At 50.8% G+C, this 18,907-nt stretch overlaps 1 protein-coding gene across 1 annotated transcript in view; it reads left to right on the plus strand.

The window, feature by feature from the left end:
- The first annotated feature begins 15,134 nt into the window (after nucleotides 1-15,134).
- The window catches only part of CSMD2 (CUB and Sushi multiple domains 2), a 437,017-nt gene continuing 433,244 nt past the window's right edge, over nucleotides 15,135-18,907 (plus strand). The window contains 2 exon segments of the mRNA XM_055341473.1: nucleotides 15,135-15,498; nucleotides 15,689-15,905. Of these exon segments, the coding sequence (XP_055197448.1) occupies nucleotides 15,135-15,498; nucleotides 15,689-15,905 (581 nt within the window).

Below are 18,907 nucleotides of genomic sequence, written 5' to 3' on the forward strand. Positions count from 1 at the left end.
CACCCCTTCCCCAGCTCTCTCTCTCTCCCTCTCCCCTCTCTCCATCCGCTTCTTCGTCTTACCAAGTCCCCCTTTCCTTCTCGTCTGATGCTGAAATCCTGGGAGAAATTGGACGCGCATCTGCAGTGGCCCAGGGTCGGGAAACAACTGCCCCAGAACCATGGACAGGGCTCTCCGGCTCGGGGACAGTGGCCATTCCCTGGGGTCTCCTGACCCAGGGCCGCTCAGGGCCGCTCAGGGCGTCTATGGGAAGGTGGCCTTGGGAGGCTCATTTTAATTCAGGGGGACAGGGGCCTATGTGACTAAAGGACTGGACCATGTCCCTTGCTAGGAAGCAGCAAAACAAGCTCTGTGATTCTTTCCACGGCACCATATTAAATCCCCCACCTACCCTTTTACAGTAATTTTCATGTATGAGTCACAGAAGGGCAAAGGGCTTGAAGTTGCCTGTGTCCCTCGGGGATGAGGCTAGTTCCTCTACGGGTGCATATAATAAAACAGCAGCCAGGAGCCTTTAATGAGTAGAGAAACAGACGAAAAAAAGGCACAGATGACAACTGGACATATTAAACTGTTTACTCAATAAATATTAGCTGCATGTCTATGAAATGCCAACTCCTGTATTGGGGATTTAATAGCAAATCGGAAGTGGTACTTGCCATCAGGAGGCACTTCGGTCGGGGAGAGGGACACAGACATGCGCTTGGCCTCACAGGCTTTTGACAAGTCACTTGTTTCCCAGGTTACTTTTTTTCCTTCTTTTGTGAAGTCCAGTGTGCACAGAAGTCCTCACGCGGTCTCCCTCCTGATGACTGAGCTCAGGCTCAGAAGGACGGGCATCGGAGCAGAAAGTTCGGAGTCAGAGCTGGGGTGATTGACACTTGAGTGAAGGCCACCCAAAGGCAAGGTTCTTTGCCCGAGAGTGTGCTCCGGAAAGAAGTGTGACTGATCGGTTCAGGAAAATAAGCATCTAGGCGCACTCTTAACCTCCCCACCCCCCAATCCATTCACCCCTATGTGGAGAAGTGGGTAAGAAGGCAGATATTGGGACCAGCTTGCCTGGAGTTGAATCCTGTTTCTACCATTTATCAACTGTCTCGCCTTGGGCAGGTGACTTAACTTTCCTGGGCCTCAGTTTCCTTGTCTATAAAACTGGGCATCATGATATACCTGTCCATTATAGTTGCGGGGATGGAATGGAGTTTATTAGCTGCAAAATACATAAGAAAGTGCTTGGCACAGGAGGAATATGTAATAATCTATTCTTATTAGACTGAGCTCCAGGAGGCCAGGGATGATACCTGGGATGATGCCTGGGATACTGCGGGTGCTCAATACTATTTTTTTTAAGTAAAAATTCAGTTTATTCATCTGTTTATGACATAGTACACAAGAAGCAAAGTGTTTCACATCATAGGTTTCACTTCCAGCTCCTTGGAGTGTTCATTTCTTTGGCTAAAAGGAGTGACTAGACATGAGAGGCAGGCAATGCTTGGCAACCAAAATAAGGATGGGGAGGGGGCTATGCTACCACCATCCTTGGCAGGGACGGGCACCGTGGGGCTGCTAGTCTCAAGCTATTTTCTAGGACCGTTAGCTGGAAACAAAGGGGCACCCTCGTGGGTGCTCATGCCACGGTGGGCTTCAGGCGTCCCTGCCCCTCCTGTCATGCTGGATGTCGTGGTACAGGGACTTGTACTTGTCTTGAATTCAGACCTAATTTTCAACATGTCCACTTCACTGCAAGAGACCAGGATTCTAATCAGGGCTTTATCACAAGTCCCCTTGCCCTTCATGGAGTCGTACAGTCAGTCGGCAAAATACAGGGGCTTGTTCTGAAGGCACTGGGCCAGGTTCAGGAAAGCATTTTCCAGATCTTCTCCTTTGCCCTCCTTCTTGGTGCTCTCCAGCATGTCATAAGGGCTGTTGCCCTTGTACTTTCCTAGTGCTTTCTGGAGGTGACGCACACTCTTCTCTGTCATGATGCTGAGCCACGGGGACCCATCAGTTCCTTTCCTCTTCACCCCAGCGTCATGGAGATTCCAGGCATCTTGGTCAATCAATTCATAATCTATGAGCGAGCCACCCTCTGCTCTTTAACCCTTTGTAAGGGCAACCATCAGCCTGCGGAAGTCTCCAGGCATGTCCGAAATGACGTCCTCCTCCAGACTAGTCTTGGACATTTCCTTGTAGACTGTTCATTTCCTGAAGCTCTCTGTTGGTCCTTGAGCAGATGACCTCAGTGAGGGAGTCCTCCTCGGTCCCCGGCCCTTCGTGGAGGCTTTCAGTTCAGGAGCCTCATACTGAGCAGGTGTTTTCAATAGGCCCCAAATCACGGTCTCCAGGGGGCTGGACAAGGCTGACTTCAGGGCTGCTGCAGGTTCCCTTTTCATCCTTCTCTGGTAGGCAGAGGCAATATCCTGTCTCTGTTCATTGCTACAGTTGGTCGAAAGGTTGACAGTGACAACCTCATCCACACCTTTGGTGTTGATGACCGTTTCGTTTCAATGTTCGGAGCATCACACTCAGCATCAGAATTGGTGTATGCTTTGACCAGTCCTTATGCACTTGGGTTTTTTGTTTTGTTTTGTTTTCACTTGGGGTCTTGGAGTGGTCACCCTCCAAGCTGAGCTTCCAGAGAATTTCGTGAACAGTAGACATTTTGAAAGAAGCCGGGCCAGGCGCCAATAGCTGTGAGCGTTCCTGGTTATAGAGCAGAGCTGGCTGCCCTGGGTGGGCTCAATACCATTTTTTTAAAGGTTTATTTATTTGTTTTAGAGAGAGAGAGTGCATAAACAGGGGCAAGGGCAGAGGGGGAGAGAGAGAGAGGGGGAGAGACTCTCAAGCAGACTCCCCACTGAGCACAGAGCCCGATATGGGGCTCAATCTCATAACCCAAGATCATGGCCTGAGCCAAAATCAAGAGTTGGATGCTAACCTGATGCAGCCACCCAGATGCCCCTCAATGCTGTTTTTTAAATGAATGAATCGAGCATTTGCTAAGACCTGAGTTTTTGTGTGTCAGCCCCTGTGCTCAGCCACCACCTCTGAGTCAAAACCACAGCTCAGGTGTCTTCTCAGCTGAGGAGAACTCAATGCCAGCTCTGTATTTTCTCTGAAAGACCTGGCCAAGAGTGGGACCAACCTGGCAAAGGTGGCTGTCCCCAGATGCACCTGGCCCCTCCTCTCCGTGCTGATCCAGGGATGGAGCACAACCTTGTGAGTGAGAGACTCCGCCATCAGCAATGGAGAGATCCCTCTGTTGGTCCAGGATTCCCCGTCAACACAATAAACAACCCCTGGCTGGTGTTGGCTCAAAATGATGACAAATGAGCTGCCTGTGTATCGCCAGGCAAGGAAAATCATATTTGGAACACAGTGGTGGCTTCCGTGTTAAGCATGTCCAGGAGAATCAGAGAGCCTGGAGGTAGAATTAGGAAGCTGAGCGGCATGGGATTACTCCCCCAGAACAGTTGGATGTGGTACAGGGGCAGGCTTGCCACCTAACCCCGTCTGCTGGGCATTGTTTTATACCTTTGCTGGATGCATCCCCAGCTTGAGAGGAGGGAGATCCTGGTTTGTTTGCATGTCCCCAAGGCACGGCAACTGTGCTAAGCTCTTTTCAATAAATCCCAGGCTGTGCCCCCCCAGCACTGGGTGCAGAGTGGAAACAGGACCACAGCTCAGGAGCTGTGTCTTCCGGTGGCGTGTGGGATCCTTGCAGCTTGAGCTTCACTGTCCTGAAGACCTGGATTTGACTCCTACCTCTTCCGCTGCTACCTTCTTGAGCTTGAGTGTGCTCTTAAACCTCCGTGAGCTTCAGTCTCGTCACATGTAAAGTGGTAGGGGCAGGACGCAATAGCCTGACGTCAGAGGCTCATTGCAAATGTTAGGGAGATAATGTCAGTGAAGCGTGTGAATAGATGTTCATTTCCTTCTCGGACCCTCACGGAAGCACCAGTCCTTCTGGGCTTGTTTGTATGTGGTCTCTGCTGTGCACCCGGGGACCCAACCACGAGGACAGTTAGTAAGCTGGGCCGTGTGTGTCTAACTCCACTTCCCACTCTGAGCTCCTTCGGGACACATTATACACACTGCATCCCTCCCGGCTTCCCACCCCCATCCGCGTACGGGCTGGAATTAGGTAAACTTCCCAAGATTTGCTGAATGAAAGATTGAATTCAGTTGGATCTCTGGGGTTCTTGATAGAATCTAGGGGCTTCCTAACATGGTTGGGAGAAAATTGCATCTTTATTTTCACTAATTTCTGGCCGAGACTTGGCATTTCTACCAATGATGAATATAGGCAACAAAGTAGTGGCAATGTGTGTGAATTTGTCACGGGTAAGATCACAGGTATTTTCATTACCTGAAAATATGGTTGTTGTAGCCATCCAGAAATAGCACTGATGCTTTGAGCTGCAGTATTTCATCAGGCCCACTGCTAGGTCTTATTAATAATGCATTAATAGGGGAGTGCCTGGATTACCAGATGACAAATTTTCAAAATGTTTTGAAAACTGTATTTCAGCATAATTGGTTCCCTTCATAATTCTATATGCTTTGCTTTATTTAAAACATTTATTTCATGGAAAACATCATTCACGAAGGCTTCATCAGGCCTCCAGAGAGGGTCATCGCACAATAAGGATGAAGAACCTCTGGTGTAGGAGGTTTGTGACTCCTTCAAAATGAATGAAAAAGATGGGAGGTTAGCATCCTGTGTATCTTGTTCTAGAGAGTATTTGTAGCTTTTGGTAGGAGCTCCAAGCTGGCAAAGAATTAGGTCAGTGGCTCTCTACTCGGGGTGATTTTCCTCTCCTAGTGGACCCTGGGCAATGTCTGGAGGTATTTTGGTTGTTACAACTGGGATGTGCTACTTGGCATTCAGGGGTTAAGGCCACGGATGCTGCTGAACATGCCACATGCAGAGGACAGAATTATTCTGCCCCAAATGCCAGTAGTGCCAAGACTGAGAAACCCCGGCCTAGACATCACACCATTAATGGGAGTTTCTCTGAGTGTTAAGACCACTAGGAAAAAAAGAAAAAAAAATCAGCGTACAACTTCATGAGAAACACGTGTGCTAATTCTCTTGTCCAGCCCCTAAGGCTCATCTGCGATGCCCACCGGGTGCCGGGCCCTGGGATTACAGACAGAGGCATGGCCCTAGAGGCGCTCTGGGTCTGCCATTCGGTAGGACGCGTGTGCAACTCTGCTGGGCACCTGTTGTCTGCGCAGTGTCCTGGGTGCTGGGGATGGGCGTGAATGTGATGGGACATGGTCTCTACCCCGTGGAGTCCACACCCCTCGGGGATGCGTATGCACGTGTGACAGTGGAGAAGCAGGGCGTGTGTTGGGTTGCGTGTTGGGGTGGGGGCGCGTCGCCTCAATGTGGTGATCCGTAAGGTCTCCGGGAGGTGGTGAATTTTGACCTGTGACCTAAAAGATGAATAGGAGTTGGCCAGACCAGAGGATGGGGAAAGGGTGCTTCAATCAGGGGGGTGGGGGGTGGCAAGTTTGGGGACTCAGAGTGAGCAAAGGAGCGGAATGTAGTCTGGCTGTGACCGGAGCATCATTTAAGGGAAAGAGCTGCAGAAGGTGAAGAGAGGAACAGGGCCCGGCTCATGCAGGGAAGCAGCATCATATTGAGGATTAAGGGCTTTATCCAGGGGAGCCATGGGAGGAGTTTAGGCAAGAGTAGAGGCTGCTTTTGTTCGCGGCTGCAAGGTACAGATCATCGGGAGGGAAGAGAGGAGACCTGGAATTTGGTGGATGGTGGTTGGAGAGAGGGAGGAAAAGAGGAAAGGACAGATGGAGGGAGGGAGGGAGTGACAGAGGGGCGGAGGGAGAGGGAAGGAGGAAAGGACAGATGGAGAGAGGGAGAGGGAGAAGGAGGGAGGGAGGAGGGGAGGCAGAAACTGCCCAGGAAACCAGGGAAGACTCCTCAAAGGAGGTGCTCTGTGAACTGAGTCGTGAGCAGGGAGTAAGGCTGGGGGGGGGGGGTAGGAGGTGGGGGAAGGGCATTCCAGGGCAAGCCTGTGAGGGCCTGGGGGTGTTTGTGTAGCAAAGCTGGGTGTGTAGGGGAGGGGGGCGAAGACGGGGGTCCCTGGCGTGGTCTCTGCCCCGCTCCTGAAGGGCCAGAGATACTGTTCGGTTCGGTCCCTGCCCACCCCCCCCAACCCGTCCAGGCAAGGGCCCCATGCCAGAAGGCGTGCCCACAGCTGGGCCATAGTCCCGCTATAGACCTGAGGTGCACAGGTGGCTCCGCGTGGCAGGCAAGTCGCATCCGGTGGACGTGATGGCCCGCGCCACATCTGCGGCTTCCCTCTGCGTTTCCTCTTGGGGGGCTTTCATTAATTACATGGCTTCGATGAATCGGTAGCTCGGCCCAGAGCGCACTCCCAAAATTCCAGTCTATAGCCTTAATTGCCTTCTGGCCATTTCCATCTGGATTTCCCACTGGCTTCTCCAACTAAATTTGTCCAAAATTGACCTTATCAGTCAATAAATATTTGCAGAATTGAATTGAATTTTCCTGCCAAACTTCTCAAAAGAGTTATCTCCTCAAAATTATCATTATTTGTAGACAACATGACTGTGTACCTAAAACACCCAAGGGAATCAACCAAGAAATCTTTGGAATTAATAAGAGTTCAGAAACCCAGTTGGATGCAAGATGAATATATAAAAATCAATAGGTTCTCTGTATATCTGTAAAAACAGCTAGAAAAATAAAATCATGGGAAAAATGTTATTCACTAGAGCAAGAAAAAGTGCTTAAAATGTCTGGGAACAACCTTAACAAGATGTGACTGGGACCTATATGAAGAAAAGCACGAATCTTTATGGAAATATTAGCTGGTATTTATTGACCACATGTTCTGTCCCAGGTACCGTCTGAGCATTTAGCAATTAGCAGGTACCGGCACATTAATCTATACAGCCATCCTTGAAGTGGGTGTTAATTTTAAAGATGTCCAAACTAAGGTTTAAAGGGTTTACATGAAGTGCCCAAAAAGTACAGAAATTTGCTCCCAAGGGTTTTGCTTCCCAAACCCACGCTTTTAACCTTTTCCGAAGCCACCTCCCCAATAAACCCTAACTACACAGATAAATGAAATTGGAAGGTATCGTCTGAATATTATAAAATGATTAATTCATTTCGGTCATGCATGCATTCATCCCCATAGTACGTACTGAGTGTCCACAGTGGGCAAGGACTGAACCCTCGAGGTGGTGGAGATAAAAATATGAATAGGCTCTCAAGGAGGCTACTGACGGGGAAGCCACGCAAACGTCATCAGGGCATCATTGGGGAAAGCAAGGATATTCCCAGTGGGTGGCTGGCGGGTAGGGGGGACATCCATGCCATTGTCACGAGGGTTCCAAGACAGCGGCTTGGAGGCCGGAAGGAATCTCGAAGCACCTGTAGCCAGCTGGGTGAAGGAACTGGAGAGCGAGCATCCTGAGCACGGAGTTGCGTGGGCAATTGATATTTATGAATTCATTCATTCAACCAGCAGCTCTTCCGGGAGCATCTGCCATGTGCCAGTATGGGTCTGGGAGCCGGAGATAGAGCAGAGAACAAAATAGCACCTCTGTTCTCACGGAGAAGGCATTCTGATGGGAAGGGGAGGAAAGTGAGCAGGAGAGTCCATGGCAGTGGGTGCTGAATGCTACGGAGGAAAAAAAAAAGAAAAGCAGGAACCTGGGGCCCCCCGGTGTGAAAGCAGAGGGGCCTGGATTTTATGTAGCGTGGTCTCTGAGAAGGCAATATTTGACTCCAGAGCTGAAGGAAGTGAGGGAGTGGGTCATATGGGTCTTGAGGAAAGATGTTTCTGGAATGAAGGGTCCCAGGGTGGGCGTATGATGGGCTCAAGGAATGGCCCGGGGGCAGCATGGCTGACCGTGAAAATGAGGGGACAAGGGACAGGGCAGGAGGTCAAGAGGAGGTGCAGCATCCATTCAGGTAGAGCTTTCAAGGGCAAGGACTTTAGCTTTTATGCTGTTGGCAGAGATGAGAAGCCAGCCGGTCTTCGGTAGAGAGGTCTTTCTAAAAAATATCACCAAGAAAAAGACAGATGAGTGGTACTGCTTGCAAAACTGGACATTTTAATCTACACACACACACACAAAAAAAAAACCCTAAACAAAGCAGGAAGCACACAGCCAGGTAGACAACAATATTTGCAACAAACGTGACAAAAGAGTAAAATCCAGATTCTATGAAGAGTTAGTACAAATTGGTAAGGAAATCGTGGGAACTTAACGGAAGATTTACGTACATAAAACTTAGGAACGTCTGTATGTTAAACATCATAAAATTAAAAGGCCACAATGGCTACAAACATATACGTAGCACATGTGATGCCTAGAGGACATAAATTTGTAAATCAATAAGAAAAAATAAACACGACTGTGGAAAATTAGCCGAAGATTTCATCGGATCGTTCCCAGAGGGAGGATCTAAAATTATTAGAGAAAGTTGAAAAAAAAATGTTCAGAATCGAAGTTCTAAAGAGATATGAAATAAAACAAGATAGCTATTCTTGGGGATCTCTGGGTGGCTCAGCGGTTTAGCACCGCCTTCAGCCCAGGGCGTGATCCTGGAGTCCCGGGATCGAGTCCTGTGTCGGGCTCCCTGCGTGGAGCCTGCTTCTCCCTCTGCCTGTGTCTCTGCCTCTCTGTGTGTCTCTCATGAATAAATAAATAAAATCTTAAAAAAAAAAGATAGCTTTTCTTTTTGCACCTGTCAAGGAGGGAAAAAGCCTCCAATAAGAGGACACACAATGCGAGTGAAGATGGCTCGAGATAGGCCTTCATGGACACGGCTATTGAGAATGGAATTGGAGTGTTTTCCAGAAAGTATTTGCAAGATCCAGAGCCCGAGCATCACAAATGTTCATACCCTTTGAGCCAGTAACCTGCACTTCTGGAAGTCTGTCATAGGGAAACTGTCCAAAAACAGATGCATGAGCAACAACCCAAAGTGTTTAATTCTCCAGGATTGTTCTTGAGCCCCAAATGGGTCTTGGCCGTGTCTGGTCACCACGCTGATGGGAGAGAGGGATGGGTGGGTGGGGGCAGCGCATCCTGTGCACAGAGAAGGAGATGCCAGGTGCTCTCCAACGGAGTCCACAGCAGCATTCCCGCCTACAGGGCAGTAGGCTGGTTGTCAGGAGCCAAGAACGGAGACTACAAAAACAGTCACTATAGACGACTCGAGGACCTCTACATCCCTTGCGGCGTTACTTACGGTAACTGAGAGTCAGAAGCGGCCCGAGCGTCGAGTGCACGTCCCGTGATGAGCCCTGAGTAACACACAGGATCGTCGGATCACGAGAGCCCACGGCTGAAAGTAATAGAGCACGCGTGTTGCCTCCACTGGAATTAAGAAAATAATAAAAGTAAGAATAAAATAATAATAACATAATAATAACAAAAAATGAAAATTTAAAAACAATAAAAATAAAAAATGAAATAATAAAAAAATGAAATAATAAAAATACAAAAAGAAGTGAAGATCAGGAAGACATTCAGCATCTTGGAGGCACATTTAAAAACAATAAAAATAAAAATAAATAATAAAAATACAAAAAGAAGTGAAGAACAGGAAGACATTCAGCATCTTAGAGGCACATTTAAAAACAATAAAAATAAAAATTAATAAAAATACAAAAAGAAGTGAAGATCGGGAAGACATTCAGCATCTTGAAGGGACATTTAAAAACAATAAAAATAAAAATAAAGAAATAATAAAAATACAAAAAGAAGTGAAGAACAGGAAGACATTCAGCATCTTAGAGACACATTTAAAAACAATAAAAATAAAAATAGGGATCCCTGGGTGGAGCAGCGGTTTGGCGCCTGCCTTTGGCCCAGGGCGCGATCCTGGAGACCCGGGATCGAATCCCACATCGGGCTCCCGGTGCATGGAGCCTGCTTCTCCCTCTGCCTATGTCTCTGCCTCTCTCTCTCTCTCTGTCTCTGTGACTATCATAAATAAATTAAAAAAAAATTAAAAAAAATAAAAAAATAAAAATAAAGAAATAATAAAAATACAAAAAGAAGTGAAAAACAGGAAGACATTCAGCATCATAGAGGCACATTTAAAACCAATAAAAATAAAAATAAAGAAATAATAAAAATACAAAAAGAAGTGAAGATCAGGAAGACATTCAGCATCTTAGAGGCACGAAAGGACATTTAGCCCGTCCGGCAGGGACTCCCGCTCTATTTGCTGCTCTGGGTTATGACTTCCTCAGCTCACTCACACACATATGGTTTCAGGGAGACTTCCCGGTGAGTCAGGCTTCCAAGCTGTCCGCGTCCACAGTGCCCCCCACCCGGGTCAGCCAGCCTGTATGGATCATTCCCGCCCCAGCCTCGAACCCAAAGCTGGGTGCGCTCCTGCGAGCCGAGCATCCCTCTGGGACTCTGGCCTCGGGGCAGTGTTTTCCGCCGTGCGGAGCAGCATTCAGTCTGTCACCAGACCTCACTGAGCGCCCAGGTGTGATGTAAAAACCGAAAAAAGAAAATTCCAGAAACAATTGAAATGTCTGATGGTGGGAGAACAGTTGAGTAAATCTGGTTTAACCCTGGACCGGAACGTCATGCATCCCTTTAAAATGCTGTTTCCGAACAGATTGACTATCTTGGGGGAGAAGCTCGTGGCATAATGTTTACCGAATCGTTGCAAAAGGAAACCAAGAAGCGACCTGGACGGCGGGCTGCGGGGCAGTGGTTGGGTAAACTGAGATACAGCCGTGCCGGGGACTATTAGACCTGTATATAAAAAAATAAGTTCGGTTTTATGTATCTACCGACCCCGAAGGCGTCTCTGATGTGTCGTTAAGTGAGAAAACATTCGCAGAGAAATGAGCTAAAGTAGGATTTCGTTTTTAAGCAAAATAGTAAAAATTCTCCCAGAATGTGTCCATTTGTTTGCGAGAGGGGTGGAGGACGTCGGAGAGGGACCTGTCCCCACCTGGTCACTTCGGGTTGGGTGGAGGGAGGACACCTGGGAGATCAGTGTTCGCACGTGGGTTTCTGCAGGTCTACGTGGATTACAAATGCTCCTTGCCTTTTGTAATTTAAAACTAGAATAATTTAAAAAAGATTTTATTTATTCATGAGACACACACACAGAGAGGCAGAGACACAGGCTGAGGGAGAAGCAGGCTCCCTGCGGGGAGCCCGATGCGGGACTTGATCCTGGGACCCTGGGGTCACACCTTGAGCTGGAGGCAGACGCTCAACCACTGAGCCCCCTGGGGCCCCAGGATGAGAATAATTTACTGAAGAAAGACCACACGCAGTTATATATACAGTCTTAGCTCCACAGTGTGAAATATGTATGGAAAAATGTAGAAAAAAAATCACAGTTGCCTCTGGAAGGAAAGTAAGGTTATAAAGTTTCCTCTTTTTTTTTTTTTTAATGTTTGCCTGTATTTTCCAAATTCAACGAGCCAAGTAGCTGGATTATTATTTAAAGCGTAACGGTTTCCACCTCTCAGCTGCGCAGCTGCCTTCCCTTGCTGCAATACAGCCTTCTGCGACCTGCCTGCCCTCTGTTGGGGTTCATGTGTCCACTCGGCCCCGACTTACTGGATTCTTTTTTTTTTTCAAAGGTTTTATTTATTTATTCATGAGAGACACACAGAGAGAGGCAGAGACACAGGCAGAGGGAGAAGCAGGCTCCATGCAGGGAGCCGGACGCGGGACTCGATCCCGGGACCCCGGGGTCACGCCCTGGGCCAAAAGCAGGCGCCAAACTGCTGAGCCACCCAGGGACCTCCGACTTACTGGATTCTAAGTGCTGGGGACGCGCAGAGGCCGGGGCGGCTTCCCCGCTCTCAGGGCCCTGCTTACAGAGGGACCGTGTAGACGGCAACTGAGGGGCCTGGCCCGGGAGCCTCATGTAGCGGGTCTGAGGTGCCCCTGGCCCTCCCCTGTCACCATTGCGGTCCCTCTGCGAGGAGCCCCTCTCTCCTCTCCCGGCTCTGAGCCCAGGCAGCAGCCGGGGTGCTGGGCACGGTAGCCAGTGTCGCCTCGTGGGTCGTCCAGGCCACAAAGGCCACCGAGGCGCGGGCCTGTGGACCGTGTCCTTCAGCTGCGGTAAGCGCACACTGCTGGGTTCCTCACATCCGCCCCAGGGTCCGGGCCCCGTGGCCCATCACGGCGTCCAACCTAGAGGGAGGAATGAACGAATGAATGTGTAATGAGTGAATGAATGACACAATGCAATGAATCACCAGGCCTTAAGATCACCAGATTTTTAGAAACATGAGTAGGTCCGGTGCCTGTGCCAGTGAGGGGAAGGTTAGGGAACTGAATTGGGGGCCTCCTTTGAAGTTTTGCTTCATCATTCTTGCGGCTGAATATTTTTCTGGTTTCTGGGCCCCTTGCGTCTTCTTATAAACTAATTTGTTCACGAGCCTGTATGATTTTTCAATTACAGGGCTTGTTGATTTCCTATTGATTTGCAATGGTTCTTTGTATATTAAGGCTATTGCTTTTGTGCCAAACACTTTTGTATCCCTTTCTTTTTTTTTTTTTTTAAGATCTTATTTATTTGAGAGACGGAGCGAGCATGAGTGGGATGAGGGGAAGAGGGAGATGGAGAAGCAGGCTCCCGCTAAGCAGGAGCCCGATGTGGGGCTCAGGCCCTGGGATCATGACTGGAGCTGAAGGCAGACACTCAAACGGCTGAGCTCACACCCAGGCGCCCCTTCTGTTTCTATTTTTGACATAACGCATACATTTTGCATAAAACTACCGGCTTGTCATATTTCCCACAGCTTTTCTGCTCAGAAAAACCAGTCAGATATGTATCTGCCTATATTTTTTTCTAATTATTTTTTGGCTTGAGTTTGTTTTAACTTCTCTCCATCTGGAGTTTATTTTAGTAAATGGTGTGAGTTGAGGAGGTAGCAGTTCTTTTCCCAGTTAATTCGGTGACCGTGCAAAAAATGCTTTTTCTTTTCTCATTGGTTTTTTTTTAAATGTTGTCCTGTACGCATTTCCATTTTCATGTGCGTTTTCCGTGTATTAAGGCCGTCTCGATACTGTTCCATATTCAGCCCGTCGGCGCTTAGACCACCGCCCCGCTGGTGTCACAAGCATCATTTGGCCGTTCCGGTGACTCCCCTGCAGGAGGAGGACCCGCATTCGCTACCTTTTCCCAAATTATCCATTGTCCGTGACCATCTATTTTTCCAGTTAAACTTAGGTATCATTTTACCAACTTAAAACAGGTCATTGGGCTTTTGATCAGAATTGCATTAAGCTTATAAATTAACTTTTCAAAAGGTTAATGTTCTAAATTAACCTTTCAGTAGTTCGTCTTCCTGCTCAGGATGACGCTATGTCTCTTCAATTATTCAGTTTTTTGAAACCCCTCTCTCGGTCTTTCCATCCAGCACCTGCTCATTCCTTACCGAGTTTATTTATTTCTGCATATTATATGCAGTTTGCAGTTATCATAAAGGAGATTTTTTCTTTGTATTTTTATCTGTCCCTGGCATATGGAAATGTTATTGATTTTGTAAACTTATTTTGCATTTGGCTACTTTACAGAGGCATTTTTTTAATATTAGTACTAATAGCTTTATAATTGATTTCTTTGGGTTTTGGGTATATAAAAATATCATTTGCAAACCATGTTTGCAAATGTTTGCTTTTTTTTTATTTTGCTGTGTGTGTGTGTGTGTGTGTTGCATGAGTTAGCTCTTCCAATAAGTCATGAAACCTCACAGATGAGGTCCCATTCCTGATCTTAACCAGGTGTTTTGCTGTAAGTAGGATGTAGGTGATTGTCCTAAAATGATGCCGCATCATGGTAAGATCTTTTTCCTAGCTCCAAATGCTTATTTTAATCAGGGTTACATGTCTAAGTTAGGAAATGCCCATTTAGCACTTATTTCAGAAGACTTTAACTTTTTTTCTCCTTTAATGGGGTACTTTGTGTTAAGAGAGTTCTCAACAGTAAAGTCATTTCAGAGATTAACTGTCCTTTGTCAGTTAATCCCTAAATAGGCTTTAAAAAAAAAAAACTAGGTTGAGGCCATTTATCAGCATCAGAATTGCGAGGCAGGACTGGGGGTGCTGCTCAGGGGGGAATCCCGCTGCCAGTAACGAGTAACTGTGTGGTTTGGGCTCCCCTCCTTAATTTCTTAGTTTTTCATCTGTAAAATGCAGATGATATTAATCGTCTCCATCCTCAAGGGCAGTTTGTGAGGTTTGAACAACTCGGTGTGTATAACGCTCTTTGAAGGGCGTCTAACCAAACCTCACTAACTAGAAGCCATGTATTGAATTATTAAGAATCTACCAGGTGCGGGATCTTGGATTTGAGGTGTGGATTCAGAGATGGGAAAACCCACATACGGTCTGCCCTTTCCCGGAACTGACAGCCTGGCGAGAAGATAGATGCTTGTGAAATCATCCCGTGGAAGCATGGAAATTTGCTTCTATGATACCTGCTCTCAAGGGAGCTTATGGTGTCATGAAAATGGAATAGGGCCGTTCAGCTGGTCAAGGGGAGACGCTGAGCTGAGATCTGAATGATCAATGTACCCAGAAGGTAGGGGAGGGTGTTCTAGGAAAAGAGAAGAGCCTATGCAAAGGGCCTGTGGCCGCAGGACGATGGCGCGGCTGGTACCAAGGATGAGGGAAGGCTAGTGGCCCCTGGGGCCAAGAGGTCACACAGGGCAGACCACGCGGAGACCCTGCCGGACACCCTACCGGGCCCACCCGAGATTTTTCCTGATTGATCCGTGTGAGGAGCCGTGGAAGGCTCGGTGTAAGCGGGAAGGGGATGAGACTCCATCAATTTTTGTTCGGAAAAGATGCCCTTGGCTGCGTGTTGCAAGGGCGGGGGTAGGGAGGCCGGGCAGCGAGGACGTCGTTGCGGCTGGGCGGGGAGGCCGGCGGGCGGGCAGGGAGGTGGAGGCAGGGGCCGCAGCAGCACCTGCGCATCCTGGGGGGCCCGAGGCTGCAGCTCCGAGAGGCGCCCGCCTGCCCTGCGCCGTCGGGGGATGGGGGGGGCCGTGGAGGTGTTGGGGGGCTGGGGGTCCGTGGGGGACCGTGGGGGACCGAAGGGGGTAAGAGCACGAGGTGGGGAGGGGGGCATGCGGGGGGGGAGGAGCCCGTGGCGGGGGAGGAGCCCGCAGCAGGGGGAGGAGCACCTGGTGTGGGGGAGGAGCCCGCGGCGGGGGAGGAGCACGCAGCGGGGGGAGGAGCACCTGGCCGGGGAGGTGCCCGTGGTGGGGGGGCGGGAGGAGCACCGGGCCGGGGAGGAGCACCTGGTGGAGGAGGAGTACCTGGCGGGGAGAGGAGCCCGCAGTGGGGGAGAAGCCCGCGGCGGGGGAGGAGCACCTGGTGGGGGAGGAGCTCCGGGCGGGGGGAGGAGCACCAGGTGGCAGGAGGAGCCCACGGCCGGGGAGGAGCACCTGGCGGGGGAGGAGCCCGAGGACAAGCGCTCAGCTGTCGCAGGTGCGCGTTGCAGGGCCTGGCTCCCGGCTCCCAGCTCTCTGCTCCCGGCTCCCGCCTCCCCTGCTCCCGCGTCAGCCGCCTGCCCCCGCCCTGGGCGCAGCGGGGCTCCTGGGGGATCGGGGTCTCGGGGTCCCACGCGGACACTTCCGGGCCCCCCGACCCGGCTGACCTGCCCCCTCCTGTCGCCCAGGCCAGAACTGCACGTTCCAGCTGCGGGGCCCCAACGGCACGGTGGAGAGCCCGGGCTTCCCGTCGGGCTACCCCAACTACGCCAACTGCACGTGGACCATCGCGGCGGAGGAGCAGCACCGGGTCCAGCTCGTGTTCCAGGCCTTCGCGCTGGAGGAGGACTTCGATGTCCTGTCGGTGTTTGATGGGCCGCCGCGGCCGGAGAACCTGCGGACCAGGTACCGCCTGCCCCCGGCGAGCTCGGCCAACACACAGCTCTGCTCCCAGGGCTCTCCCCCTTTCCCTTGCTTTCTCGAAGTTTCCAAACCCCTTCTCCGGCTTGGGAGCAGCCAGTGGGCCGGACGGATGGGCAGCGTACTTGGGGAGGTGACCTGGAGGGCACAAGGGTCGTGGAGAGACTCAAGTCTCCGAAAGCTGGCTTTGCATGCATTTGTGCGTGTGTGTGCATCTGTGGGTGTGCACTCTTTGCACGCACAGAAATCTGTTTCCTCCCCTCGAACCCAGCGGATAGACCATGTCTTACCTCCTGGACTTGAAAACCATCGATGCTTCGCTGGCATTGGCCTTGCACGGGCATGGCCTTGGCAGTGGGCGTAGAATCGGGAGTGTGGCTGGGGCACTGGGGTGGCTCAGATAGGTGTAGGGCTCTTGACCTCGGCCCAGGTCATGACCTCGGGGTCGTGAGGTCGAGCCTACCTGTCAGGCCCTGTGCTCGGAGTCTGAGTCTCAAGCCGACTTGTGTGCGCACATCTGCACATGCATACGCTCTCTTTGTCTTTCTCTCTTAAAAGGGAGTTTGGGGCAAGCTTCCCACGGTCACAAACCCCATTCTGGTTATTGGATGAGAAAACTCTGGAGAGCCCTCCCCCGCCCCCCAGCAGTCTCCCGAGGGGCAGAGTTCACATCACGGAGGGAGACAGGCAGGGAGGCTGCGGCCTGTGCAGGCCCAGGTCCCGGCTTTCCTGGGGCTGTGGACCTGGTGGCCGCCCTGCTCCGTGGCCAGCCCTGTCCTGCTCCGGCCGCCGGGCTTCGGGCTCCGCGGGGAAGCAGAGGGCTGGAGGCTTAGCAGCCAAGCCCGGAGCCAGGGCTGCCACGTGGGACGGTGACCAGCCAGGCCCTGGCTGCTGCTTTGGCTCGAGGCTCTTTGCCCTCCGGGTGCACAGTCCCCAGCGGAGTCCCCGACGGCAGCATAGGGCCACACAGCCAGCTGGCTCCCTTCTCTCCCGCCCCTGGGCCTCTGGGGCGCTGCAGAGCTGAGGCCACCCTGTGTGCTGCTCCGGCCGAGGCTGGGCTTACCCGTCCTGCCGAGCATCCCGCGGGTGTGGCACACGGCAGGTCCTCGGGGACCTGGGGGCAGGGGCAGGCCCCGGGGGGCTCTTCACTTCTCCGCTGTATAGATGCATCAGGGGCATGGGCACAGGGGACGCGGCCGCAAGCCAGCAAAGCCACTGTCCTTGCTGAGGCCACCTGCTAAGGGGGGGCCGTAGGCGCCGTGCGACCCAAGGGTCGGGATAGGAGGCTGGGGAGGAAAGCGGAGACTGGGGCCCGGGCCAGGCTGCGAGAGAGCAGGCCCACCAGCGGGCACTGAGCGCGGGTGACGCCTTCTGTGGGTGCCCGTGGACACTTGGGTGTTGGGTGGCGTGGCAGGTTTCGGGGCCCGCGGGGTGCCTGGCTGGGCGTGGCAGCCACAGGGCCGCAGCTCTCCTTGCCCCCGAGTGGCCATGGTGCGGGCCCTGCTGACACCCAGGTGCGGGGCTCGTGGGCTCTGGGCTGCAGAGCAGCCGCTGGAGGTGGGGGGCAGCTCCGGCCAGAGGGGGGCCCAGCAGCCGTGTTTGGGGAGGAGGCTCTTGGGCGGGCACCTTGTCCGGGGACCCCGGCGGGCTCTCCATCCGTCCCGGGCTGATCCCTTCAGGTGGTGCCAGCAGCCGGGCCCGCAAGCTTGCTGCCTGGGGGACCCTGGGAGGGCAGATGACCCCGGGGCAGCCGGCAGGGCACCGGGGGGGGGGGGTGGCGGGGAGCAGAACTGCTCTTCCCGGAACGCGGCTCCCTTGGGGCTGGGGGGCACGCACTCCTGCTCCTCGTGAGTCGGTGTCACATCCTGCACGTGCTTGCTCGCCCAGGTTTCGTCCTTACTCGCGAGTCCGCAGCTTGACGCCCGGGTGTCCGGGGACCATCCACTTCCCGGAGCCTGGAATCGTTGCCCGTGTCTGCTGTGTGCGAGCACACCTCGTTCCTCCACTGTGCTCCTCCGTGTTGGTGTTTTCTTCCTTTTTACCCAATTAGCCTTGTCAGGAGGTCGCCCACGCTGCGGGCCTTCGAGCCTTCCCCCTGCAGGGCTCTCAGCGTTTCCCTGTCCCCGTCATCTAACTCATTCCTTTCTGCTTCCATTTTTATTCATTCTTCTCTTCCTCTTACCTTGGGCAAATGTTGATCTTTTGCTGATTTCATGAATTGGTTTCATTATTTCTTGTTTGATCACAAAAACATTAAGAGTCATTTTCCCCGAAGTATGACTTTGTGTCCCATACATTTTGATGGATACTCGTTGTTTTAGGAAGAGTCTCTCATTGTGGGTTTGTGCCTTCCTTGAATTTATGGCTTTTCCCCCCTCAGGTGTCCCCGTAATGTTTGTTATACTTGAAACATTATTATCCAGTTGTATTATGTTATGATCAGATGATAATTTCTACTTTGGAGAATTTGCTGACTTTTTTCTTCCCACAGTAGAAGATCATTTTTTTTGGTATGTGTTCTATAAGTATTTGAAAAAAATAATTTTTTGGTGAAAAAATTTGGGTTATTAGCATTATGCCGTTTTTCTAATTTCTTTTTGTCTGAATGCTGTTTGTCAAGGATAAGCAAGGCATTGTGTTCGCATTTTCACTATTGTTCTTGTCAATTTACCCTCTTATTTCTAAGTTTTTACCCGATATATTTTGGTGCTATGCTCATCAGTGTGTATATTTAAACATGAAATAGTGAGAGTGAATTTTATGTTTCTTTCAATACAAAAGTTATCTTTAGTCCCGCAGGTTTTTTTTTTTTAAGTCCCCAGGTTTTTTATTTTATTTTTTTGTCTTAAATTCTCTTTGATGCTAATATAACCACCTTCATTTTCTTGGAGGTTTGCATTTATTGGGTCCTCTTTCCCAATTTTTCTGTGTTTATTATTTCTGCCATTGTTTTAGTTATATCTCTTAGGACGTCATATCATTGGATT

The sequence above is a fragment of the Nyctereutes procyonoides genome, unplaced genomic scaffold, assembly GCF_905146905.1.
Source record: "Nyctereutes procyonoides isolate TBG_1078 unplaced genomic scaffold, NYPRO_anot_genome, whole genome shotgun sequence".
NCBI lineage: Eukaryota > Metazoa > Chordata > Mammalia > Carnivora > Canidae > Nyctereutes > Nyctereutes procyonoides.